This window comes from Strix uralensis, chromosome 2 (assembly GCF_047716275.1).
Source record: "Strix uralensis isolate ZFMK-TIS-50842 chromosome 2, bStrUra1, whole genome shotgun sequence".
NCBI classification, from domain to species: Eukaryota; Metazoa; Chordata; class Aves; order Strigiformes; family Strigidae; genus Strix; species Strix uralensis.
The window spans coordinates 4,884,973-4,911,778 of NC_133973.1; the positions used below are offsets into that span (position 1 = coordinate 4,884,973).

Genomic DNA, 26,806 nt, shown 5'->3' on the forward strand with positions numbered 1-26,806 from the left:
GCAGAGCCGTGAGGGCAGAACCGTGAGGGGCAGAACCGTGAGGGGCAGAGTCGTGAGGGCAGAACTGTGAGGGCAGAACCATGAGGGCAGAGCCGTGAGGGGCAGAGCCGTGAGGGCAGAGCCATGAGGGCAGATCCGTGAGGGCAGAGCCATGAGGGCAGAGCCGTGAGGGCAGAACTGTGAGGGGCAGAGCCATGAGGGCAGAGCCTTGAGGGGCAGAGCTGTGAGGGCAGAACCGTGAAGGCAGAGCTGCTTGCCCGCCCACTGGAGAAAAAGGCCTCGTGGCGATTGCCGACAAGTAAGGCCGTGCCCGGAGGAGGCCGTCTCCTCCTTGGCCTGCCTCACCATCTCGCAGCTTCCCGACCGGTAACCCCACTGGCCCAGTGGCTGCTCCCTCAGCTGTGCTGGCAGCCTTTGGGACGACAGAATCACAGCATCACCTAGGCTGGAAAAGACCTTGAAGATCCTCCGGTCCAACCATTAACCTCACACTGACCGTTCTCAACTCCACCAGATCCCTCAGCGCTGGGTCAACCCGACTCTTCAACCCCTCCAGGGATGGGGACTCCACCCCTGCCCTGGGCAGCCCATTCCAATGCCCAACAACCCCTTCTGGAAAGAAATGCTTCCTAGTATCCAGTCTAAACCTTCCCTGGCACAACTTGAGGCCATTCCCTCTTGTCCTGGCGCTGGTTCCTTGGTTCAAGGGACTCATCCCCCCTCCCTGCACCCTCCTTTCAGGGAGTTGTAGAGGGCCATGAGGTCTCCCCTCAGCCTCCTCTTCTCCAGACTAAACCCCCCCAGTTCCCTCAGCCGTTCCCCATCAGACCTGTGCTCCAGACCCTGCACCAGCTCCGTTGCCCTTCTCTGGACACGCTCGAGTCATTCAATGGCCTTTTTGGAGTGAGGGGCCCAAAACTGAACCCAGTCATCGAGGTGCGGCCTCACCAGTGCCAAGTCCAGGGGTAAGATCCCTTCCCTGTCCCTGCTGGCCACGCTATTGCTGATACAAGCCAGGATGCCATTGGCCTTCTTGGCCACCTGAGCACACTGCTGGGTCCTGTTCAGCTGGCTGTCAATCAACAACCCCAGGTCCCTCTCTGACTGGTGACACAGTCCGGATCGGAGAACAGGCCCAGTTCAAGAAGGACCTTCGCTTTGTTTCATGGGGTGGCATGTTAGCCAGGACTTTTGCAGAGGTCTGGGCTCCAATGCGGTCCCCACTAGCAGCGTTCTCACAGCTGACAGCGGCCACAAGGTGAGAAGGAGCGGCTTGAGAGTCTGAGGGTCTCAGAGGTGACTGCTAGTGAGAAATTTACGTCTTGGCTTTCCAGTTTTAAAACCTAAGGTTTCCCCCCAGGCCCAGGAGGAGCAGAGGGCAGCTTGAAGTCATGATCCATGGCAGGGTTTTAAAAGTTCAGAAAGCAAAGTGTAAAAAGGCTCTCCCCCTCCCAATCAAAAGCACACTCAGAAGTCTATTTATTTAAATTAAATCCTGTATTTTCAAGATGATCATGTAACTTCGAGCGCTATGATTTTTGGACAGGTGGGGATGGGTCTACCAGGTTTTAAAGGTGTGATAAACCCTTCTCCCAAGGTTGAATCCAGCAGTAAGGCAGACCCTTACCTTTCCCACGATAGGATATTGCACACTTCCCCAACAAGGATGGAAACAAGGTTGCTAACCCTGTTAGACTTGGGTTTAGCCTAGTCCACTGGGCCCACGTTTCAGGTCAATTCAGCCAGCCTGGTATTGCTCCCCGTTTTTGTAGTCCAGAGAGAGGAAAAGGTTGGGGCAAACCACACGAGCGAGCGAGCGGTGGGTTCTTCAGACAGCTCTCGGTGGAGGCTCACAGGCGCAGATGGTGTTATTTCCCCCTGAGGAGGGCTGCAGGGTGCCCCCAGCTATGCTGGTGTGCGGCTGAGCAGGGCGCTCGGGATCTGCGTGTGCCCTTTGCAGGCCAGGCGCTGCTATTTTCAATGACAACAGGGCAAGGGGCAGGTTAGGTGGAAAGATGTTTCTCTGTCTGCATGGGCTGCTGTTGGCAGCTGCAGTCCGGCAGCCATCCTCACCTCCCCTATCAATATCCTTTCCCCTGAGCTGGAAGGACTAAGGCATAATTTAGTCTTTATGCTGGTTTGGACTTTGCCTGATTGCCAGCTGAGCCTGATTACACAGGCCTCGCTGTCCCTTCTGGGAAATAGCCCAGACAGCACGGAGAGGCCACTGCTCCTTCTGTCAGTGCCGCCACTGCCGAGCCCTCTTATTTCATTTTGGGCTGCAGGATGGGCTGCTTGTTCTCTTCAGCTGGGCCTTCTTACCCACCCCAGTTTCCCTTTTCTTTCACAGCTTGGCACCTAAGCCCCAATCTGTGCCAATCTGTGCCATAGCTACACTGGGTGCTTTGATTTTCCATGTAACTGGGAGTAAGAGCAAGCTGTCAGGTAGGAACTGGTTCAGGCAGCAAAGCTGAAAGTCCCTGCAAGTTGAACATCCCAGCTTCAGCTATTTCAGTGACAACAGAGCCAGTGGCAGGCCGGGCAGAGTTGAGGTACTGAGAACTGGCAGCAGCTAGCTGCTGCAGTCCAGCAGCCAGCCCATCCTCCCCCATCAATAGGGGATTGCCACTTAGGAGCACTTGGATAAGCCAGGCACAAGATTCAGATCTCTGTCCATAGCAGCAGCTCTGCAGAGTTCAGATGAAGGGAAGTTTTGGCTTTGGACTTGTGCAATTTTCAAAGCTAATTAACATATGGTGTTTTACTTGCTGTCTCCAGCCCCTTCGTATTAGCTGTGATCCAAGTTTAAACACTGTAGATGGATTAAGATGGTCATGGTCCCACATTCATTTGGAGGGGAATTATGCAGGAAGATGGAGGGAAATAATGCAAAACCAGAGCCAAGACCTGTTTAAAAGCAGCCCTGCACAGCTGAGATATTTCTGGAGCAGCCTCTGTTGCACAGAGGAGTTGTCACAACTTCTGAAGCTCAATGAAAACACTTGACCCTTGACTTGAACTCAGACCTCTGGCTATTGATCCCAGGAAAACTTAGGAGAGAGGGCAGTGCATTCTGCCTGCAGCAGCTCTGGCTCCTGAATGGCTCTGCCTGTTTTTAGGAGCTGTCACATTGAACTCTCCCTCCAGCTTCTCCGTGTTGTCTCCACTGCCTGTGGGTGACTAGGGACTGTATGAGAGTTTGGCTCTATCATCTTTGGAGCTCCCTTTGAAATGATCATATGCTGCTCTTATATTGCCTAGCAGTCTCTCTTCACCAGAGTACAAGCCCAGCTCCTATAACCTTTCCTCACAGGTTATGTGCTCCAGGCTTCTCACCTTCTCAGTTGACGCTTCCAAGTTTTTTGACATCCCTCTGGGGGGGGGGGTGTCAAAACAGGACAAAACATCCTGATGCTGAGCAGATTGGGGTAGTAATTTCTCTTGATCTGCTGGCCACCTTCCTCCTAATGTAGTCCAGAGTATGGATGGCGTTATTTGCAACAAGGGCACTCCTCTTGGTCTCCATCTGTAATCCCTCGGTCCTTTTCAGCTGGGTATAAACAGGTATATCTACGCTGACAGATCGTATAGGCCCAAGGAGTGCTCCTGGTGGCACTGGTGGCCCCCCCACTGCTAGCTGGCATTTGGAATTTATCCCCCTGAGCCCCGCTGGTGGTGGCACCCTGGATGTTTGTCCATTTTCTGTTCCAGACATATGAAACAATGTGAGGGCTGGGGTATGGCAGGGCACATCCAGCTGCTGCGAGCTGCTGACCCAAGCAAGTGTCAAAGGACGGAGCTCATGCAGTGGCGGGCTGGTGGCACCAGGACGCAGCCTGCCACGGGCTGATCTCTCCCACGGCGCTGCAGGCTCTGGAAGCACAGTGCTGTCCTGTGCTCTGAGGCACAGATGGTCCGCAGGAGATTCTCTTGTACACGACGGAGCAAAACATCATGCGCAATTTTGTGACAACTTTATTGGACCGAAGAGCTGTTTGCAGCATCCTGTTTCCAAGCTTGGCTAGTAGGAGCTGCATAGGGAAAAGGTACAGCTACTAGGAGGGACATCACTTTGTACCTATCAGGCTTACCTTTATAGCGTTGGGACATTTCAGAAATACCCACAGAGAGGAGTTTGATCAATCTTCCTGTGACACAGCATAACTGAAGAGGATGACTCGCAGCCCAAGCCATTCGCTATCTTTGCAGCTGCACCGTGAGCTCCTTTTGGTTGTACACAGGCACTTTTCCTGCCATAGGTAAATTAAAAGTGAAACATCTCCAAGTAATTGAAAGGCTCTGCTTCAATATTTCATTTTCAAGCAGCTTGTACTTAGGCGCTTTTTTTAAGGTGAAGCAAAATTTTTTCATTGATCTGAAACTTGTTTCTTTGTGAAGAGTTTTTGTTAGATGTGAAACTTCAAATTCCAGGCTGCTTTTCTGGGGTGAAAGCAAGAGCTGAATTTGTAGGATTGCCTCTGCCAAAATGACAGAGGAAAACTAAGGAATGTCGATAGTCCTAGACTTCAACTGACCCTTCTGACTGTAAAGTTTTGATTTTTCTGGATTGTTGGGGGGTTTTATTTTCTTCCCTTGTAAACAGGTTTTAATGATCTGGCTGAAAGCATTGCCATTCCTTGCTGGGAAGAGTGAAAGCTGCTGAGCCATATCACATTTTCTGAGCCCAAACTTCAAGTGTTTTGCTTTGAAAAGCTTGGGGGCCTGTGTTCCTTGGTTGGCTGACTGGGTTTTTAAGAGCAGAATCTATTTTCTATTCCTGATGCATTGCAGATGTGCTAATGGGCAAAGTGTCAGCCTAGAGACAACGACGTTGTTCTTATGGGCTGCTGAAAGTGGCGGTTGGTGGTTTGGTCTCTTCTGCTAACCGTTGCCTGCCTAAAGTGCTGTGCAATTAGAGCTGATCGTCGCTTGTGAGGTGTGGACAGACCTTAGGGGGAATGTTGCTAACTGCAGGTGTCGGTGGGCTGCAGCCCCAGCCCTGGGCTGGGGAGCACTGGGAGGTGTGCTGCAGAGATAGGGGGATTCTCCTGAACAACGCTTTGTACCCAGAGATGTGTCCTGGCCCGGGCTCCTTTTGCCGTGCTACTTGTGTTGCCTTCACTGACAGGGATCAGAGGAGGGCTGTGCTGTGCCTGCTTGCTGCCCGTTCGGGCCCATCAAGGTTTATTAGCTGTGCTCTGCACCATGCTGACGTGGTGCTGCTTCAGGCCACAAGCTGTTCTTCAGCTAATCAGAGCAGTTGGGCCTGAGGCGGCTTGCCACAGAGCTAGCTCCGGGGCCTCCACCTTCACGGTATATAGCTCACGTGGAACCTGGACCCACTGCCCACAGAGCTGTCTGTAAGCCTTTAGCTCGCTCTGTACCAGTCCATGGTTGGGTAGCAGGGGGGGCTGCATTTGGGTTCTGCCCCTGCTGCTCTTATTTGTGGAAACTGGGCAACCATGCATGGAAAAAAGTCAGCAGAGGGTGCCTTGCCAGCCGCTCGTCTGCTGGCAATAACCTGAAGCACATGTGTTGGTGCGATGATGTTCAAAGGAAGTGTGCGGCTGTGGAAACCTGCCTCTGCATGCCCAGAGAGCACGTGAGAGCTTGCGAGCAGAGGTACTAATGCTTCTCTGCCTTGGCCCCCTTGTGATCTTTCTGCAAACAGCCCTGCGGGGAGAACCACTTCATTTTCTGGTCTGCGTTCCCTACGCTCGCAATACCTGGGGAAAAAATGACAGCTCTCTTTTCTTGAGACTACATGTCAAATGCCCGGGGCTGTAATGAAATATAGATCTACCTGATGCTGGACATAATACATGGGTGTTTCCTTATACACTTGAGGAAAGAGCTTGCCATGTCTCCAGCTCACAGCAGCCTACTGCGGCTGGAAGGGAGCCACTCTCAAGCTTCGCTCACCTTGTTACCCGCCAGCTAAATAAAGATATGATGCTCGTTAGGGTATAGTGAGGCTCCTGGGGAAATATGATCAAATACAAAGGTCAGTCAGGGGCTTTAACCAAGGACTCTATTTGGGGGATTGATTCCTGACTCTATGTGTTTTTGCCAGTGCTTCTTTCAGAGCCACCAAGTGCCCATCGTGCTTCTGATCTGGGGGCTCCTTGTTAAGCAGCTACAGATGTCTGGTGCATCTTCCCTTCAGGCCTGACCCAGCACTGGGGAGGGCAGGTGAGCACAAACAGAGCCAGAGCTGACCTGGGGAGGAAGGAAGAGGCAGCCAGACCTGAGTTGCCCAAAAAACCTTTCTGCGCTGCAGTGAGGGTCACCACCCAGGAAGGAGAGCAGGAGAAGCTCTGTATCTGGAGGAGCTTGCTGTGCTCAGGCAAAGACCCGCTCCACTGTGGCTCCAAGCATGGTCTGAGCCCAGTGTGTGGCTGCGGTACAGCAGCTTAATGAGTTGCCATGTGCCATGTAGCAGTCTGTGTGTGCCCCGCACCGTGACGGACGTGTGGCATGCAGTGGGGTCCTGAGGAACTCGCCTCACCTCCCCATCTTCACAAGCCAAACTGGTTTAGGTGGTTTTGAGTTTGTCACAGGCTGTGGGCGGTCACCTCTGCTCAGCTGCCGCTGGGTGGTGAGACACCAGGCTGCAGAGCTTGGAGCTGCTTGTCCTTCTCCAAAGTGAAGAGCCAAGCTTTGCTGGAAGGAGATGTTTCCCCACATGCTGCCCATGCAGGCATTCGCTGCCACAGGAGATCACTGAGGCCAATGACCATGCACGATTCAAAAAAAGCATCAAATACTTGTTTAAATGCTGCTTCCAAGAGCTCTATCAGTAAATATGGAAAAACACGCAAGAGCCATGATGGAAACAGAAGAACTCAGCTTTGTGGTGTTACAGCCTACCCTGGCCACAGAGTTTGTGAGGAGACGTTCTCAATGGACAGGTAGTCAGTTATGGCCAACAGCAGGTTTTTGAGCACCTTTTCCAGAAGAAGCAGCCTTGGTCCTTGCCAGGAGGCTGGGCTGGATGAACCTTATCCCTCGTCTGGGAGGTTCAGCCTGAAACCTCTTCACGTATCTCATGACAGACCAAGACAACAAATGCTCCCAGCTCAGGTTTTAGGCTGATTTGATGACAATCCTTCTTTTAAAACAGCCTCAACACCACATCGGTTGAAGGTTATTTTTTAAATTGTGCAGCTGAATAAAAAGGAAATGACCTATGAGGGCTTTTGAAAAAAAAAAAAATTATTTTTAATTAGTTGGTGAGGAGTCATCCTTGGTAAATGCCTAGTAGCTGGCTCGATGTGGGTCTTCTGTCTGCCTTTGTGTGCGGGTACATATGGTCTCAGTGGATGTGTATGGAGTGGAAGCAGTCCTGTTCTGTAGGTCCCCTGTGCTCAGGTTTGTGTTTGTGTACTGGGAGCGTTAATGAGAACAGACTGCCTTTCTTTCCCTTCGTTCCCCAATCCCATCTGTTCAAACAAAAGGCTGAAAGGGAGAGAGAGCCGAGACCCTGCTGGTCAAGAGGGGATGGATAATAACACATATCCTTGGGCTACATTTCAGCACATGCAACCCTTTCAAGCTGTGCTAAAGCTTTTATTCAGGCAAGAGAAAGAACAACCAATATAAAATAAGTTTTTTTTCTTCTTTTTATAAAAGCTGCATCAGGCCTGAAGGATGCTACATTCCATTCTATCTCTCTAACGTTTTATAAAGCTGGACTATCAAAAAAGAGTCTAAACCAGCACTGATTATATATTTGTGTGTGTACAGACAGAGCGCGGTATTGGGCTAGAGCGAGCGACATATGCAGAGGGGCCAGGGATGGCTTAGAAAGTCAATTTTCACTGTGTTTGCACATGGTAACAGTTCCAGATTCGTGTAATTAACTATACATCAAAAGGGTGTGAAGGAAGATATATTCCTCTCCACCTTGGGGATTTGATGGGTACTTTGCAATTCATGGTTAACCCCCCATTCACATATTTGTCATTATGGTCGTGCCAAACAACTCATCTGAAGATCAAAACAGCTTTCTCGGGGACTGTTACAGAGAGAGCAGCACAAGAGATGGCACCTCGAGTCCCAGAGCGGGTACCGAGCAGCAGAGAGAGAGATGCAGCCCTGGATGGCAGTGCTGGTGCTCAGCCCTCTGCCAGCCGTTCCAGGGACGTCGTAATGGTTTACGGGAGAAAAATTATCTCAAATGCCATTAGTTTAATGCTTCATAATGTCGTTGTGTCTGTTTTAAATGCAATCACGGAGCTCAGGGGACACCCAGGACTAAAATAAAAAGGAGGAAAAGAGCTTCCAGAAACGTAACGATGGAAAGGGAGGCAGGGGAATCTTTGGCGAGTGAAGAAATGAGATTCACTGGTTCTTTTCCATTGAGCAGGTAGCACATGAGTAATCAGTGTAGGACTGTTAAAGGGATATTCACCATGAGAACCTATTGCACCCAGATTGCAATAAACACAACAAAGTAATAGTCTTGGGGAGGAGAAGAAAGAGTTTTACAAAACACAAGATCTGTTCCCAGCCAAGATTTTCAGAGACGGTCAGGTTCAAGTGAGATTTCTAGTGCTGCGTTAGTGGCTCTGCCTCCTTTTCAGAAGTGGCGCACAGCAGATCCACCGAATGTGTCCATCATCCTGTACCAATTCAGCAAGTTCATTGACGTGCGTGCGGGTGCCTAACTCTGGGCTGCCTGACTCCCACTGGCGCAAAGAAAGGGAGCCAGAAGAAACGAAACAGATCAAAACCAGTGAACAAGCTGAAGCTGAGCCGTTTGCGCCAATAGAAATACAAATAAATGCATTTTAAGAGCAATGGGTAGAAGCAGTGCTTGTGCTCGTGTAAGCTTTAGAAATCTTTAATATCTTTCTAAGCGTCTCACGTCTCATTTCAATCACACAGGTGGAGCTGTTTCCTTAGGGATGAAATTCTCCCTTGGTTGGCATCTCCCACGCCAAGTGAGGCAGGTACATGCTCGTTTCAGACCAGAGTTGTTCGGTTCCAATGGTCATCAGTTATTCTTCTCCAGGGCGGGATTAAACAAGGTGTGGGGATCGCAGGACTGCTCCTTTGTGTCCCTTTCCTTTTGAATTCTAGCAGTCGGGAGGAACCTGCTTCTGTGCATCGATGCCGGGGGCTAATCTAATGTAGAAAATTTGCATGGGCAGCACATCCCCTCTCCTCTCTACACCTCTTCTCACAGGGGATCCACCTCACACGTAGAGTGCATGCTATGGCCACCCTCCTGTCTGTCATTCGAAAGCAGACCCCTTGAGCCTGGCCTAATGGCGCATTATCAATATATTAGCAGGACGTGCCTCTGCTGAATTCATCCGTCAAGCAACTGCAAGAGGTGATTTCTAGGGATTAATGCACTGGTGGGTGTATGCAGAGGTTGAAAGGAGAAGAGATCACAGTAGTAGCTGGTTTACTGAAAAGACAGAAAAATGAATGTGGCAGAAATAGGGCCCTTAGCATTGCAGATAGGTACAAATCAATAGGTGGTTGCTTTCAGCTCCTCTATTTGCTTTCTGCAACAGATATTTGTAGAAAACAAGAAAAGTTTTTGACAACACTTTCCACAAGGCTGGTTGCTTTATAAGAATTTGTTCCCAATGTCTTACAACCTAGCCAAATGTAACCCTTGAGGTTGAGATCCGCCGTGGTGGATGTCTCTGGTGGTTTGGATTGGGGGAGCTGAGTTTAATCTGAAGCAGTTCAAAAGCAGTTTCTCGGAACGAGGCTAGAGAAAAAGAAACAGATGTATCTGTAGTTTAAAATTGACTCGCAGTGCCTTTCTTTGAGAAGATCTAAAGATTCTGTGGAGCAGAGACTAGAAATTTGGCTTGAAAGGGCCTCCACTGCGGGGGATATGACTTCTGTCATATCCTGAAAAACTGTCCCAGTTTGGCCAGATTGTGAGCCTCCACAGAAAACCAGAGTAAATCTCATTTGCACTTGCCCGATAGAGTTTTGTCAGAGATTAAGAGTCAAACTGTGCGTCCATCCTTGGCATGCCTGACCACTGTGCGTGGCCCATCCCTACAGAGCAAAGGAGTGTGCAGCCCTGAGCTGCATTTTCCTTGCAATGTGCTTAACCCCGTGGGGCTGCTTTCATGCGGAGTACCACCAGAGAGAGCGTGAAGTGACGATTGTGGGGATACAGCTGAGAGGCGCACACAGGAAAGTTTCTTTTTGCATTTCACTGATGGCCAAAAGTGTAGCTGGATAGATTTACAGCATCAGGAGTCACTGAGCAAGGAGAAAAGTCAATAAAGTAGATATTGCTGTCATAGGTGCAACAGATAAAATTATTCCTTCAGTTTCTGATGTGAAACAAATAAACTAAAGGGAATATTTTTCACTGCGGGCCATCAGAGACATTTTTTTGTCATCCCCAAATATATTACCTGAACGTGATGTATCCGCAGGCTTCCGGCATAAGGCTTTCAAAAAACAGAGTGCTCGTTGGCATGCGTTCAACACCCTTTCTGGGAAACATCCCTTCCTTTGACTGTCATTCAGGCTGTGTTTCACATCTTACCCCTGCTCCCAGGAAAATAGCAGCAAGGCTGGTGGTGTAAAGATACTTAGGTCTGCAGAGGTGATATTTGGATATGGGGACGAACAGATGAATAGCATGACTGGTGGCTTGGAGCAACTTTGGAAAAAGCTAGAGTTTCCAGCTGAACAAGCAAAATTGTGTATTTCTTATGATGGAAATGATGTGCCTGAAAGAGAAGTTAAGACTGCCAGGTAGGCAAGAAAAATATGTTCAGAGGGATACATCAAAGGTATTCAGGAACTCAAGAAATCAAAGAGAAGAGCCAAAGGTGTTTCATGCTGGCATCAGAAGGCTAGTGGCATCAAGGAAGCTGATGAAGCTTGTCAAATATCTGGAGATAAGTAACAGAAATAATAGGGTTACCATGAGTGAAATAGTAAGATTACCATGACCGAAATATGAATAGGAATATGGGTCTGTGTGAAACCACAAGGGAAAAAAATAGAGCAAGGGTAGAAAGGCTGGTCTGTATTGAGCATCAAGGGTATGACTGACAGCAATCAAACTTGAAGACATTGAGGAAGATGCTGTTTATGTTAGGCCTGGACTTCAACAGCAGAGATACCTCCTCAGCAGATACAGGCTCTGATAAACAGGAGGATGGCAGCAATGTTACAGCACATTCAACAGCACATTTGCTCTTGATCTTCCTGTTATCCCAAAAGGAAGGCAGGCAAATAACCACGGGATGCCCAAAATGAGAAATCAGGGGTGCTGGGCGCCAACCGTGCCTAAGGTTTATGAAGGCTGAAGTGAACAAGGCTCTGAAGCAAAAACTCATCCCATAAATACTGCTGACTCTGAAAAGGTATGAAGGACCCTTCCAAACCCAGTTAATTGTCAGCAATCAAGATTCCATATGCATGGAAGCAATTTTTCCTGGATGCAATGTACCTGACACCAAAATATCTGTACTCCCCAATCTATTGGATCAGCTACTAAAGTGCTTACTGAAGAAAGACACAGACCCAGATTCGGACGGATGCTCAGCACTGTTACAGTTCAGAGTGGTACCACAGCAGTGTGGGTTGTGGGTCAACAGTGTGGGTCAACAGGAAACGGAAGAACAAGAAAAATCCTGACAAAAACTCTGGGAATCCGAGTCCCTGGGAGCTCTAGAATACAGAAATCCAAGATAAAACAAATACTGTGTGTGATTCAGGGGCCCAGGAGTTGCAATTATACATTCTTATGATAGGAGGCAAAGCTGCAAATGGTGGGATTAAAGTTGCAAATGGTGGGATTAGCCCTACCACCATGGAAGACTGTTGTCAAATAGACTTGTCAGATAGATGTATACAGTGAAGAAATAAGGAGCACCTTCTCACAACGCCAGTAAAAATGAAGCTGGAGTGAGGCAGCCATCTTTTCTGGAAGAGCCTCAGGCAAAGACAGCAGAATTGTGATGAGGCAGTTGACGTAACATGACCACAACAAGCAGATTACTGCTGCTCACCAGCCGTGCTGTTCCTCTCTCAAAGGAGACATTAAGACACAGTAGACTCAGTATTGTTGGACCAGCTAATCAGAGACTAACTGGATATTTCTACTTTTTGTCAGTATTTATTGACAGTTCTGTGCTGCAGGGATGTCAAGCAGGGATGCTGTTATATGGTGAACCTTATCGGTAGCTGGCTTTTGGGACAAGCAGACAAGAACAGCTGTGGTGCAGCATGCATGGACACTCATGTCATGCTGTACCGTCCACTCCAGGAGTGGATGATGGTGGCCTCCTTGCTTCTGAGTACTTGCTGAAGGGTTTTCTCCGTGCTCAGTAATTAGAGAGAGTTTCCGCTCTTCTAGCGCAGTGGCCAGCAATAAACTGGCTAACCCACAGCTCTGGATCAAAACAGCCTGGGATGTGGAACTGCTTGGAAGCTGGCTCCTAGTTTGGTGGATGGCTCTAATAATGCCTTAACAAGCTGGCTGACTACAGATGGGCAAACACAGCCCTGCTGAGCTCCCTTTCTCTGCTTCAGATGTCACTGATAGAAACAGTGATTAGATCCCTATGTGACTACTCTCAAACAGTAAGAGCCAGTTCTTGTTTCTCCAGAGGCCCACACCAGCGTAGCTCAGTCACCTCATGGGACTGAGCAAGCACCTGTGTTAGCCAAGGGTTTATATACCTCTCGTGGTGGGATGGAGCTAGGTGGGAACTGGTCAGCTTCAGAGACAGGGTGGGACTGGGCAGGTTGCGAATTCGCCCACTGGGTGGGTCAGGTCCTTATACTGCTGACAGAGCGTTTGCAGTCGAAACACGTAAAGGGTGGAAAAGGGAAGCATATGTTGTCTCCCTGGAGGATGTGAGACACGGAGAAATACCAGACTGGCTGTGAGATTCAGAGATTCAGAGAAATGGCTTTGCTAGTGTCAGTCAAGCCAGAAGCTGCAACTCTTAGAGAAACTCAAGGAGCCACCATGCAAAGTAAGAAGGAGCCAATCTGGTGTGGACACTTCTCTGAGCGTGACAGTGGTGTAACTTTCCCTTGACAGAAATTCCCCTGCTGAAGATGCTATTGTTTTGAATGCAATTATCTTTTACAAGGTTCTTCCAATCCACCTAATCATCTTTATCTTAATGTGCTTTTCCTTTCCACATTGTCACGTAAAATTCATTTCCTTTCCATTATACTTCAGATCTATCTGCATCCAGATTACTGCAACTTGGACGCACGGTAATTAAATGCGGTTTGTCTGAGTAGAAAGGCAATGAATGCTATTACGGCTTGTTTATGCTAGCAAGCAATGCAGGTTTCTCCGTGCCATCCTGTCAGCATCCTGCCCTAGAGAGACTGTGTTTTAGGCCATATGCAAGCTTCACCATGCATTTAGTCCTTGGGCCATCTCCTGAGATTGCTGATGAATGCCCCTTGGGTTTCAGATTCTGAGACTTTGAAATATTCATCCCACTAAGTTCTGCCTCAATAGCTCATATTGTGCTGGCTCTCACCTGAACCTCTATTTCTGATGGAAATATTTAAGAAACTACTGACACCATCTGCCTAGTTAAAAAGGTTGCAAGGGGGTTCTACCCTTTGGCTACAATGTAGTCTTGCGCTAGAATCCCTGTGCAACTGGCGGGACTTGACCCTGGCCTTCGTCCCTCATAATGCTACTCACTCTGGGAGCTTGTAAATCTGTACTCTGAATCCTGTTTCAAGTAGGTGGATGCTACTGAGAAGCGAGTTATTTGGTAGCAAGAGTCCTGGATGTCTTGAAATGATAGAGAGGAGGTATGACGAGTGTCTGTAGGTCAGGCATGCAATGTAAACCCACCATTGAGAGCTGCTTTAAGAGTGATTCAAGAAAAGGTCAAGTGAGGTAAATTCACCTTCACAGAGTAAGGTTCAAATCTTGGATACTGTTACGGGGTGAATGGAGTAGGGAAGTTTTGCACTGCTTTATTTTGTACACTGTCTGAAGCTACTTCATGGGTCAAGAAATCTGGTAGTTCTTCTCAAGAAATCCTCTGGCACTGATGAGCTTTGTGTCGGGACCCCTGGACCGGGGAAAGCCAGCAGGGCTGCTCTGCAGTTTTTTAAGATACTTTCTTTGAAAGTCATGCTTTCTCTGATATAGGCTGAACTAGAGAGTGTAGACTTCGAGACAGTCATATGACAATGTACAGGAAAGTGAGTTTTGCCTTTAAAGATAATTTCTGAATCTCTGGATCATTTTTATGTTCTGTTTCCCCATCAGGAAATCAGGGGTGAGTGTCCCCAAACCACTTTTGGAGACTCCACACCTAGCTGAGCAGTAAGACCTGACTCATACTGGAGATGGCCTCTGGCCACAAAATTTAGGCTGGACTGCTTATACTGGGATTGTCTCAATAACTACATATGGTGTCTGAGACTGCTTGTCTATCTGAGACACCTCTGAATACCTAAGAAGCCCCAATGGGTTGAGCTTAGAATAGGATTGACCGTTCCCCCCATAGTTCATCTACTCCCCTGTTCTCACTTCTCCTCTTTATGTCACCATTTTAACCTCCCCTTCCTTTTCCTCTTCCTTGTTTCTTTCTCCTTTCTGCAGCTTGAACCTAAAGTATGTCAATTTTGGTAGGTTTTGATGACCGGGATGGCAGAATCTAAACTCTCGAGTCTCTCATCAGTCCTTTCTTCTTTTAAACACTTTGTTAGATTAATTTTATGTAAGGTCTCCTGAGCTTAGGTTTGCTTGGGGCAATTCAAGCAAGGCAAGAACTTGTGACCTTGAATAATAGGAGCCACCTGTTCAGAAGGTAGTCCTGTCCAAGTAAGGACTGAAAAAAATGTCAGGACAAGAAGATTGGGACCAAACTCAAGGCAGGACCCCATCCTGCATTTGACCATCCTACTGTACCATGATCCTTCTCAGGATTGTTACTCTGGTGACAATTGTAAGTAACTCCACTGAGATCAGCGGAACTGCTGTGGGTTTACCTTTATGTGTCTGACATGAAACTCCAACCTTTTGGCTTTCAGAAATACCAGATTTGTTTTGCTTATTGCCCCAGGGATCAAGTCCTCCTCCCTCCATATCTAAAAGATCATATTTATCATGTCACATTGGCCCACTGGGGAATCACCGTACAGAGAGCTTTTGTGTTCGGGTCGGTGCAGGTTTTGGCTGGGATAGAGTTCATTTTCTTCATAGTAACTAGTGTGGGGCTACGTTTTGGATTTGTGCTGGAAACAGCATTGATAATACAGGGATTAGTTATTGCTGAGCAGTGCTTACACTTTTCTGCTTCTCACCCCACCCCACCAGAGGCTGGGGGTGCACAAGAAGTTGGGAGGGGACGCAGCTGGGACAGCTGACCCCAACTGACTCAAGGGACATCCCCTACCATATGACATCATGCTCAGCATGTAAAGCCGGGAGAAGAAGGATGGGAGGCATTTGTCTTCCCAGGTCACCGTCACACATGATGGAGTCCAGCTTTCCTGGGGATGGCTGAACCCCTGCCTGCCGATGGAGAGTAGCGACTGAATTCCTTGTTTTATTTTGCTTGTGCGTGCAGCTTTTGCTTTACCTATTATACTGCCTATCTCAACCCATGAGTGTTTTCACTTTTACCCTTTCGATTCTCTTCCCCATCCTGGCGGGAGCGAGTGAGCGGGCGGCTGTGTGGTGCTTAGTTGCTGGCTGGGGTTAAAGCCCGACAGGGTCCAAAGAGACTGAGGCTTGAAAGAGGTTGGTATCTGTCAAATATCCATTTCCTTCAGATAATGAAGATATCCGTAAGAGCAGTTGCACTGAGCCAGACTGAGCATCCATTGAGCCCAGCATCCCAGATCAAACGGGGGCCAAAACCAGATGCCTGGGGAATAGCACAATAGTGGAGGTATATGGGATACTTCCTGCTAGAAGTCTGCTGACCTCCAGCCATTTCTGGCTTGAGGAGAGCCTGAGTTGGAAGCAATTTCTACACATTTAAAAACCCTCAACAGATTTCTCTTCCGTGAGCTTCTGTCCTTGAACTTCTATAACAATTTTGCTTTCACAGCATCCTGAGGAAGGAGCCTTACAGCTTTACTGCACATGGTGTAGTGAGACACCTCCTTTTCTTTGTTTTGAACCCGGCATCCGACAGTTCCATTTGATGCCTCCTGCTATCAAATTATATCAGAAGAGACAGGGAACAACTGATTCCTTCCCACCATCCCCTTCTTAACTGAGATACAACGACTTTCCGTAAAATCACCACTGACTCAGTCATTTTCACTTAATCATTTCTCCTATGGAAGTTACTCCATGCTTTGGGTTATCCTTGCTGCCATTCTCAGATGCTTTTGGACTTTCACTGTATTCTTACTGAAAGACTGGAGCTGCACATGATAGTCAGGCTACAGACTTACTTTGGTTTGATGCAATGGCATAATGATGCTTTCTGTCTTGTTCTCTACCTGTTCTGTTCTCTCTACAATGATAATAATATCTGACATTTCATTTTCTTTTTTCTATGCCACCAAGAACCAAGGTGATGTTATCATGAAACAATATATCATAACTACGAGATCGTGCTCCTATGGTTGGCTCAGGACCTATCATTTATGTGTGAAGTTAGAAATGTTCTTCCCTGTATGCATCACCTTATCACTTTATTTAGATTGAATTTCTTGTGCTATTTTATCAGTCTTGCACAGTCCTGCAATTTTTCATGGTCAGTCCTTGTCTTTATTATCTGGAATAATGAAAGTCCAATACAGGTTTGTGGCTTTATCCTATAGGGGTAATTTCTGGGAAAGTCTTGGCGTCTGTCTTAAATCTTGAAATTGCTTAAATGGGCAGAAGACCCTTGATACTGGGAATATGGAGTCTGAGATGTGGGAAAGACTTGTCTTTGAATGTTGTGTCTGCACACAGTCGAATTCTGCTCTCTCCTGCATTTCTTTTCTTCCTTTCTTTGTGTTTATCTTGTCTGGGAGCCTGTGCTGAGCTCTAGCCCTGGGGTTTGCAAATCTTTCTGCCACTTCCATGCACAGAAAAGTTTTGAGCATGGAGAAAGATGGAAGACTTCTCTGGAGGATAGATGTCATATGACAAACCCCTTGTCTTTTGGTCCTTGAAAAAATGCAACTGCACCAGTCCATCCCTCTGGCAATGGTTAAAGTTGTGGTGATCTCTCCTCAGTAGTCTTGAATGTCTAACGACTCCTTCCAGTTCCGTCCCTGCCTGGTGTCTGTCTGTTCCTGCACTGAACTCGCTTCTAACCTCCCGAGCGAGCTGCTACTTCTGGCTTGCTGGAGCATCTTCTCCCCATCCACCCATCCTAGCAGCTCTACCCAGCCGCTCTCATATCCTTCTCCTTCCTCACACTTTCTGCTGCCTTCTTTTCCCGTGTTTGCTGCCTGCCTTTTCATGCGCTTTTTTTCTCATTGCTCCATCTGCATATGCCCCAGGTTCATATGTACACCCCACCACCCTCATGCAAAATCCTTCATGTTTTGCCTCGTCTCTGACTGATGTGGCCCCTCCACCTCTGTGCCCTGGCTTCTTCTGCCTTTCTCTTTCACCCTGCATTGCTTTTGCTTTGATTTAAGCACTTCTAACGACACCTTTTTTCATCCCTTCTCCCAGGTCTCCTCTGAATTCTCCTCAGAGCAGCTTTCTCTTCTCTGATCATCTTCACGTTTCAGTGAGGAACAGTAGAACAACTGTCACCTGTTGCTTTCCAAGTGACTCTGTGCCCTGCCACTCCGATAGCTATCATTGCACACACAAATGTGTGTGAGAGCGTGTGTAGGAAAGCTTGGGAGGAAAGAGTGCCGAAAACAAGGCGGGGGGGGTGGGGGGGGGGGGTGTTATATTAAATTTCTGAGAATGCCTGAAGCAGCTGGGTGGGTGTGAAAAGAGTGTAACTTCTGTAACATCACCTGCTCCCTCAGGCCGATTGGGTAAAAGCCTGCACAGGTTAGAGAGGAGGCGAGAGACCAGCCCTGTCCCTCTGCCCCTGAGCTGGAGCACCAAGCAGCTCCCGGCGGCTGGCGGTGGTGGTGGAGGAGCAGGACCTCAGCGCAGTCGTGCACCTCTCCGGGACCCCTCCAAGAGCAGGGGGGGCTGTGGGGAGGCCAGGGGGAGCGGCTGGAGGGAGGGGAGGCCAGGAGCTGCACGTAGAAGTGGTGGGGAGCAGCGGTGGGCAGAGGAGCCTGCTCGGGAGGGACAGACGAGGGGGCATCAAAGCGTGCAGCAGGGAGCTGAGAAAAAAGCGGCGTTAGCTGGCCCAACTTTGTGCCTGCACTGGTGTGTCTGAAAGTGGACGGGGCCTGAGCTCTCTTTCGTTTTAAGCCTGAGTTATTCCAGCCCAGTGACTCAATTTATTTCTGTCTCTGCTCCTGACATTTCTCTTTCAGGTGGCTGCTGCCTGGTTTTGGGTGGGGCTGTGGGCTGGGGTGACTCATGTTTTCAGGCTCTTATCGGCATCAGTATGATGTTCTGCTTTTCTTTTCTGTCATACGGCATCCCACTCCCCTCCCCTTCTTCCCCTCCCTCCGCCGGCTCCCAGAGGAGGCGACAGACGGTCCTGTAATTTGGTTCCATTCGCTCGACTGGAGCAACACCTGCCCCCCTCTCTGGGGACGGGAGGGTCTCATCCCAAACCGTGCAAGGAGCCAAAGACGAATCTGAAGCCCACATGCAGATAGAGCCCAGGATAAAACAACACGGCCATTCTGGGCAGGAAAGGCAAAATCCGTCACCAGGGGAAGAGGCAGGAAAAACAAAATCGCCTCCGAAGAAATAAATAAGAAGTGCCAGGAGATTGCCTTTTCCTTTTGGGTTGGTTGCTATTGTGGTTATTGATCTGTCCCACCCTGGAGAATAAACTGAGAGTACTGAAAAATAATGGCTGATATTAGAACACATTTATTCACCCTAAAAGGACTGGGTTAATTGGGTTACAGAATGGCTAGATGGGTAGATATGTGAATAGATAGATAGAATGTCACTGGTATTTCTTCATGGCTATATAATGGAAAAGATCCATTTCTTTGTTGAATTTCATATACAGCATCCTCTTCAGCTCCCCACCCCCCCCATCTCTCTTTCTCTTATACGCACATGCACACACACTCTTTGCTAGAAATACAGCGAAGATATCAAATCACATCCAAGACCCTCAGAATTTCTCTGCTGTAAGCATCAGTGGTAATATCCTGCCTGGCTCACCCACTTTTTAACATGAGCAGTAAGGCACTACTTTGTGGCTGGTGAGCGGCGTGATCCTGAACGCACGCGTACCATGTACTTTGCTGGTGAGTGATGGTCCGTGTCTAGAAAGCCTTCCTTTTGTATTCATGTATCTAATAGCAGCATAAATGAAAATCTATATTTTGGAGTATTTTGTGCTCTAGATCCTTTAATCTCTTAGGAAAGTATGTGATACTCACAGAAACATTTCCCCCTTAGCTGTACAGCCCTGTGGAAATCAGTACGGTTATTAGTAGGAGTTGCTTTTGGCTTGCTGTCTGTCCTCGTTCCCTGGGTCAGGGCCTGTTTCCAGGGTTCAGATGAATGTGTTAGATGCCCCGTTTCCTAACGACACCGATGTGAATGCATATTGCGCCCCATGTCCATGTGTGTCCATATAGGTCTGCAAATGTGTCTCAGTAGGTGTTACCACCTTCTGTTAAGGGTGCACCGGATATCCCTTGTACTGGGATATTCTAGATCTATCCATTGGAAGTACTTCCTCTCTGTCAGTGCTGGAGGTTTCCATGCAGTGTTTTATATATTGGATTGAGTTAGGCTTAAAGTACCTCTTTTAGCCTCAGCTAAAGGTCCAGAGGTAGTGCTCTGCCCTCTCTGTCTTGGAGTATGCTTTCTTTCATGGTAGGATGAGCTCCTCTTTAAATGTGAAATAAAAGTATGTGGACGTAGCTTTAATCTTAGCTTTAGTCCCTAAAAACCCCAGGAATTATTAACTCTGTGTTTCTTCCCTGCCAATTGTTGGATTGGCCACGCATGACATAAACTTCCGTTGAGCAGTTCCACCCCATTCCTCATATAACATTGTCATTCGAGGTCATTCGTTCCTGTATCGCTGAGGGAACGTAGGCATAGGCAGAGTAACTTTGATTATACAATTAGACTTTATTGCTATCTCACAAAGACTTGCAATGAGATGGAGTCGAAGTTGTTTACCCATTCTTCATCAATCCAGACTTTTGAGTGCTTAGCCGTGCAGCCTTGTTATTGCATCAGCCTTGTAGTTTGTACATACTACTCAGATCTTTCTCAAGAATAAAAAAAAGGGGTGGGATGGGGGAGCAAAACCTACATTTTGTTTTCAACAGTCATCAGCTGCTAGATAAGAATGATTTTCCTTCTTGGTGCCAGCGGGAAAAATAGAAGTGGTTGGGATGATATTATGGTGGTGAGAGGATATAAGCAAGGAGGTGAGCAGATGGAAGTGAGACAGGGCAATTTATTTCATCAGATAAACCTCTGGAAGAAAGGGATGTATCTCCAGGTCAACTGGAGGTGCACTGACTTTTCTGCAGGTTAGGCTTGATCCTGTGGATGCCACCCAAAGCAAAGCCCTTCCTGCCTTCTCAGTGCACGTTGGCTCTCTGATGTCTCAGGGGATGGCAGGAATGGGATGACCCAGAGGATATTCTTACTTCCAAGCTCGAGCTGTTCCCACACGCCTCCCCACTACGCTCTCCTGTGCTCCCAACGCAGGGGGCTCGCTGGCTCATCACTTGGGCCCAGGATCTCGTGGCTGGGAGCTTGAGACCCTGGGCTAAGAACCGCTGCTCGCTCCACAGCATCTTCACTGCATGGACCTAGTCTGAGCGTCTCTCAGTCTGTGACCTGAGGTGTTTGCAAGACCCCCAGAGGAGGGGAGCGTGGCCAGGGGGGCTGCTGGGTTCACACCTCCTTATCCCACGGCCTGTGCCCTTGAATCAGCCGCCACTGACAGCGGCCACAGTACCTTACAGTAAGGTAATGAAAGTGCTGTCTTCCCTAAAACATGCGCTCCCACGTCCAAGAAGAAAATAGTATGTTAATTTTTTTCTTAACTAAGTCTTTCTGGATGCTGGTAGCACGAAGGCTTGCTGGATAGCAGGCTTTATAACATTGCTCAGGCAATTACCATCAAACTCAACCCAGTGTCCAGGTGTTGACAGAACCTAAGAAACAAGCCTGTCCCAAAGAAAACCAGCTCCAAAGTTGGTAGAGTTATTTCAGCCCCGAAAGATGCAGGATTTGAAAACTGTGCATCGAGCTATCAAACCTGCGTGTGCTCCCTCGGGAAGTGGGAAGCGTGCATTGGTAGAAAGTGGAATTAACAGCCTCTCTGACAGGTTTTCTGCATGGAGCTTTTCAGCTGGTCAAGCCCACACTTAATTAAACCACTGTGCAAAGTGTCAGCCATAAAAATGGGGGGGGTGGGGGGGAGGGTTTGATCTCTCCAGCAAGCAACAATGGACGACACAGCTGCCCGAGTCAATGGCGATATTCAAATGATAGGTAAAATTAACCCCTTGCAGTAAGCAGGAAAAGGATTTAATAAATGAGATGGCACAGAGGTCTCGCGTTACTCAGGTAATAACCTGTCTGTTATTGAGTCTGTATCTGTGCCGTGTTTCAAATGACAAGCTTTGGCAGCGAAGGCTCGGATAAAGGAGTGCAGTTGAGGCGTTCAAAAATAGGGAAAGGGCTCAAGATTTTTTCCCTTGGTTTCAGTAGAATTGGACCTGGCCAGAGAGGGATCAAAAACCAAATTGAAACAAGAGAAAGAAAAGCCAGTGTACTCAGGCGGGACGAAACACATAGGTTGGGGTTGCGAAGGCGGAGGTATGGAGGAGCGATGTGGCAGAACAGGTGCTTGCAAGCGTCGGCTTTGATTTTACAGCCCGAACTTTTGAAACGTGCGGCCAGCTGCCCGTCGCGATGCGACCGGGAGAAAGCCCCAGGGACGGTCCTGTGCCCCCTACGCATCGGGGCAGCGCAGGCAGCCGAGAGCAGCTGGAGCAGGGGGGCTGTGGTGGAGGGGCCACAGCCCCAGCCCCCCCAGGAAGAGGCAGGTAACCTGTTGAAGCTTTCCCTCGCACGACTTGAGGAGCCTTCGCAATCCTTATTCATAAGGGCATCGCATCTCCATCTTATGGAAAGACCAACAGGGAAAAATAATTAGGAAAAAACAGCTTTTATTTGATACTTTTATTTATATGCAAAACAGCTCACCATTCATGAGAGATATGAAAAACGCATCAGATAGAAACCAGATTTATCTATTTTCACTACAAAATATTGCATTATATAAAGCAACAGAGACACACAAAAAAACCCTGAAAAAGACTAAAATCTTTGGATAGCAGATGTGGTTTTTTCTTTTTCTCTTTCGTCCCTAAAATGCGCTTCTTGTTTTAAGAGATTCACAGCAAAGAACATGAAACATTTTCAGGTTATAGAATTTTTTTGGTTGTCACAAAGGAAAGCAGTCCTGGATTTACTTTTCTTTCTTTTTTTTTTTTTTTTTTTAGGAAAAATGTCCTTTCCTAAAAATATACCACACACATACACCCCCACGCTCACTCCCACACACATGCATGTATACACACACACACATATACACCCACAAAGAAACTACTTCCCTTATAAACGATTTGCAAAGTACTTTTCAGACATAACTATAGATCAGAATAACAACAAGTTTAAAAAAAAACTCTCCTAGTTAAGTGCTAGTGGTTGTCGATCCCACACGAGAAAAGAAAGAAAAAGGGTCAAGAACAAATGCCTTGATATATATAAAATATACTTATAAACAGGGAGGAAGGGGAGCTTTGTCGTACACAAGTGCAATATAATTGGAGGGGGAAAATAAATTAAAAAAAAATAAGAAAGGGAAAGGAACACTGCATTGATCCCAACAAACACTCATAAAGTTAAACATAATTTTCCACAGGAGAAAGTGTAAACACCCGACTATAGAAACCAATTGGCACAAAGTATCCAAAGTAAAATTGCCACCACTCTGAAAAATAAATAAATCTTGAAAAAAATAAATTGTCGACTCCTTCTACCATAAATAAAAAATAGTTATTTGTAACTGCACCCATGGGTCACACGTTTAAGGTCACAAGTAGATGTTTTTGGATATATATAAAGGGGCACTTGACAGCCTGAAGAAACAATCCAGTTTTACGAAGAAACGATCCGGTTTTACACTTCTCTTCCCCAAACGCGCCGCCGCCGTGCGGGAGAAGCCCCGGGGCTTCGGGCGGACGGACGGACACCCCCCCCTCCGCCCACCCCGGGGCCTTCGCGGCCGGTGCCGGGGCGGCGGGGGGCGGCGAGGGGGGGGTGCCCGGGGGTCGGTCGGCGCTAGACGTCCAGGACGTGGTTGAGATAGGAGATGTAGCAGATGGCGAGGCGCAGGATCTCGATCTTGGAGAGCTTCTTGTCAGGGGGCAGGGTGGGCAGCAGCTTGCGCAGCTCGGCGAAGGCCAGGTTGAAGGCCTCCACGCGGATCCGCTCGCGCGTGGCGTGGGCCGAGCGGTACTTGGCCGTGGCGCGTCTCCGCCGTCGCTTCTCCTCCCGGCTCAACGGCGGCGGGTGCAGCCCCGGCCGGCCCCCGCCCCGGCCCTCCCCGCCGCCGCCGCCGCCGCCGCCCCGGCCCTCCCCGCCGCCGCCGCCGCCGCCCTCCGCGGGCTCCGGGTCGGAGACGCAGCAGCTGAGCGCCCGGGCGTCCGCGCCGCCCAGGGACTCGGGGTCGGAGGGCGCCGAGGAGGGGTGGTCGGAGTCGGCAGCTTGGTCCGGGCTAAGCATCATCTTGGCGGGGGGCGGAGGAGCCTTCCCGGGACAGAGAAGCAGAGAGAGCGGGTCAGCGCACCGGCACCGGAGAGGGGAGCGGGGGGGTGGGCAGGGAGAGGGGGACGCGCCGCTCCTCGGTCCCCGCGCCCCGGCCCCGCAGCAACGGGAGAGCCGGGCCGGAGCCGAGGGGCCGGTCGCTGCTCCCTCGGGGAGCACCGAGGCAGCAGCACCGGGGGTGAGCGACGCCCCGACATTTGCCGTCCCGCTCCCAGCGCCTGGCGGCAGCTGCAGCCGAATATACTTCCATTATTCCCCGGGCTTGCTCGGCTGGAGAAACAGGCCCGGAGAGCAATAAAAGAATTTTTTTTTTTTTTTTTTCAAACAAGCTAATATACAGTGGCTCAATATTAGGTCGATTTTTAATTTTTTTTTTTCCCCCGAATTTTAATAGCGTATTTCCTCCCTTGCCAATCTGCTGAACCATTTCTCCCTCGGTAGCTCTCTCTGGGATCCGGGCTACAGACATGATGCTTGTACAGACACAGCTCAAGGCCCCCCAACCATAACAAGGCCGGTGGGGAAATTTATTTCCCCAATCAGAACTACGGGATCTGATGTATCTGCTGGGCTCTCCCCCCTCCTCCCTGCTCTTTCCTCTGCTCTTCTTCATTTTTCTTTTTCTTTTTTTCTTTCCTGCTGCTAATTGTGCGGGTAGCGATTTGCCAGCGCTCAGTTGTTTGGAGAGGCTCCGTTTTTTAAGCTTTGAGATTCAAAAAGAAACAAAACCCCCAAAGCAGCGGCCGAACTTTTCCATTCCTTTAAATTTTCCCTCCTCTCCCCTCCCTGCGCGAAAAAACGGGGCGGAAGGCGGGGTGGGGGGGGGCTAAATAAATAAATAAATGCGGACGTGCCTTTCAAAAGAAAATTGAATCGTATCTTCTTGCGGCCTCACAGAGCACCATCTGTCATGTAGACAGCAATACAAACCCGAGCGCGTCCGTGGACATGCCGGTATGTAATAAAACAATACATCAGGCAACTCGTGAATAACCTTGGACACGAGTGTGTGTGTATGTGCAGGGCTGGGGTGGGGAGGGAACAGCGTGTCCCCCCCCTTCCCCCCCAATTCAGATGGCCAAGTGTTTGCACGTAAAGTTTCCAGGCAAAGTCCCCCTCGGGCCTCAGACCCGGTTGGGAAAAAGAAGTTAAAAGCAATAATAACAACAACAACAATAATAATAATAATGATAGACATTAAACGACGGGCAGGAGGAGGGCTGGAGCCGAGCGTCCCCCACGGGGCGAGACACGGACACGCGTGGCGGGGCGGCGGGGGGAAAGGCCCGGGGAGGGAGCGAGGGGAGCTCTTATTTCCCCGGGCAGGGGCCATCGGAAACGCGTATTTTTAATCCGGAGCGTTAATCAGGCCCACAAGGCAGGGGAGAAACCCGGCCGGCGCGCGGGTCAGGGGCCAGCCATCTCTTGGGGGGGGGGGGGAAAAACTAAAAAAAAAAAAAATAGAAAAGGTTTAAAATCACCTTTCAGTTGAGAACTAAGCCGGGGGGGGTATGCGAGAGCCCACTACCAGAGGGAGGATTTGCAGGGCGGTTGTACCAAAACGGGCAAAATACAGCGGAGAAAGTTGCTTAAAGGTTTCTTTCTCTACGGCGTGTGAATTTTCCCCTTTGGTTTGGGTTTATCCATAAGCTGATTTTTGGCCCGCTGAGCCGGAAAGAGGCGCTTTTTTTTTTCCCCCCCTTTCTTTGTATTTATTTTTTTTTTCTTTTTATTTCTTTCAGTAAACCCATGCCCGTGCTACCTGGAAGAGGGAGATCTGGTTAATGCTGCTTACCTCGGCGGAGTCGTTTGGACAGCCTCTCTCTCCGGGTCTCCTCGCCCCCTCGGCGATTTCTTTACAGTTCAATTGACCCTCCGGGAGCGGAGCATGGAAAAATTAAACAACAACAACAAAAAAAATCAAAATCAAATCAATTACGAGCGGAAAAGTGTCCTGCTCGGATGGGGAAAGGCAGATCTCATCCCTCGCCGCGGCCTCCAGCGCTCCAGAGATGCGAGATGTTCCCGCCGTGTTTCTTTGCGGAGTATAAATAACAACTTAAGTTACTTACGATGCATCAGGGGAGAATAAACCGTTTCCCCCCTCAAAGTCTGCCTCCGCCCGTTAATTCGGGGCAGCGGGCTGCCGCGCACCGGCAGCGGCTGCGAGTCGGTTTGGGGGGGGGGGGGGGGGGAGGCGGAGGGAAGGGGGGGGGGCGCCCAAAAACCGCGCTGCGAAGTGCCGTCTCCCCCGCTCTTCTTCCTCCTCTTCCCCGATCGCGATAAATAACAAAAGGGTCGCGGCGATAGCACCAGCCGGGATTATTCCCTTCTCCCCCGCCCCCTCGGCCGCTCCTTCCCGGCCGCGGCCCGCGGAGCCGCCGCCGCCCGCACCCGCCGGTCCCGGGCCGGGGCGCGGGGCGCGGAGCCCGGCGGCCGCTGCGCGCTGCGCGGAGCCCCGGGTGCGGAGCTGCTGCCGGCTTTGTTCCTCCGCGGCCCGGCGCGCAGGCACGCCGCGGGTCGGGGTAACAATGCGTCGCTCCCTCCTTTCTTCTCTAGTATTTTTTGGGGGTGTAACGGGCGGTTTTTGTGAATTCAGCGGTCCGGCGGAGAGGGGCAGGAAGGGGAGACGCCGTCGGAGAATAAATAAATGTTTGGTTTAGTTTTTCTTCTGGTCCTTCAAGAGCTGGCGAGGGGGGGAGGGAAAAAAAGGATAAACGAAACCCCCATCCGTCCCTGAGCTTCCCAACTCCTCCTGCATCTCTCGAGTGAGAATAAAGAAAGAAATGCGAACGCCGGCAAGCAAACCAAAACAAAATAAACGAAAATCTCGGAGCGGCTGCGAGAGATAACGTCGGTGCAGGGAAAGGTACGCTCACACGCACAAAAAGAAAGTGCAGTTCCTCCTCCCACCCCTCCCGGAGCGGCAAAGCCAAGGAGGGGTGCGGA

At 49.3% G+C, this 26,806-nt stretch overlaps 1 protein-coding gene across 1 annotated transcript; it reads right to left on the bottom strand.

The window, feature by feature from the left end:
- Positions 1-22,177: 22,177 nt before the first annotated feature.
- Positions 22,178-26,005, bottom strand: NHLH2 (nescient helix-loop-helix 2). Its single transcript, XM_074860838.1, has 2 exons — positions 25,653-26,005; positions 22,178-23,839 (listed from the first exon to the last, which is right to left on the bottom strand). The coding sequence occupies exon 2, from the start codon at positions 23,816-23,818 to the stop codon at positions 23,372-23,374; it is 447 nt and encodes a 148-aa protein (XP_074716939.1). The 5' UTR covers positions 23,819-23,839; positions 25,653-26,005; the 3' UTR covers positions 22,178-23,371.
- Between the last annotated feature and the right edge of the window lie 801 nt (positions 26,006-26,806).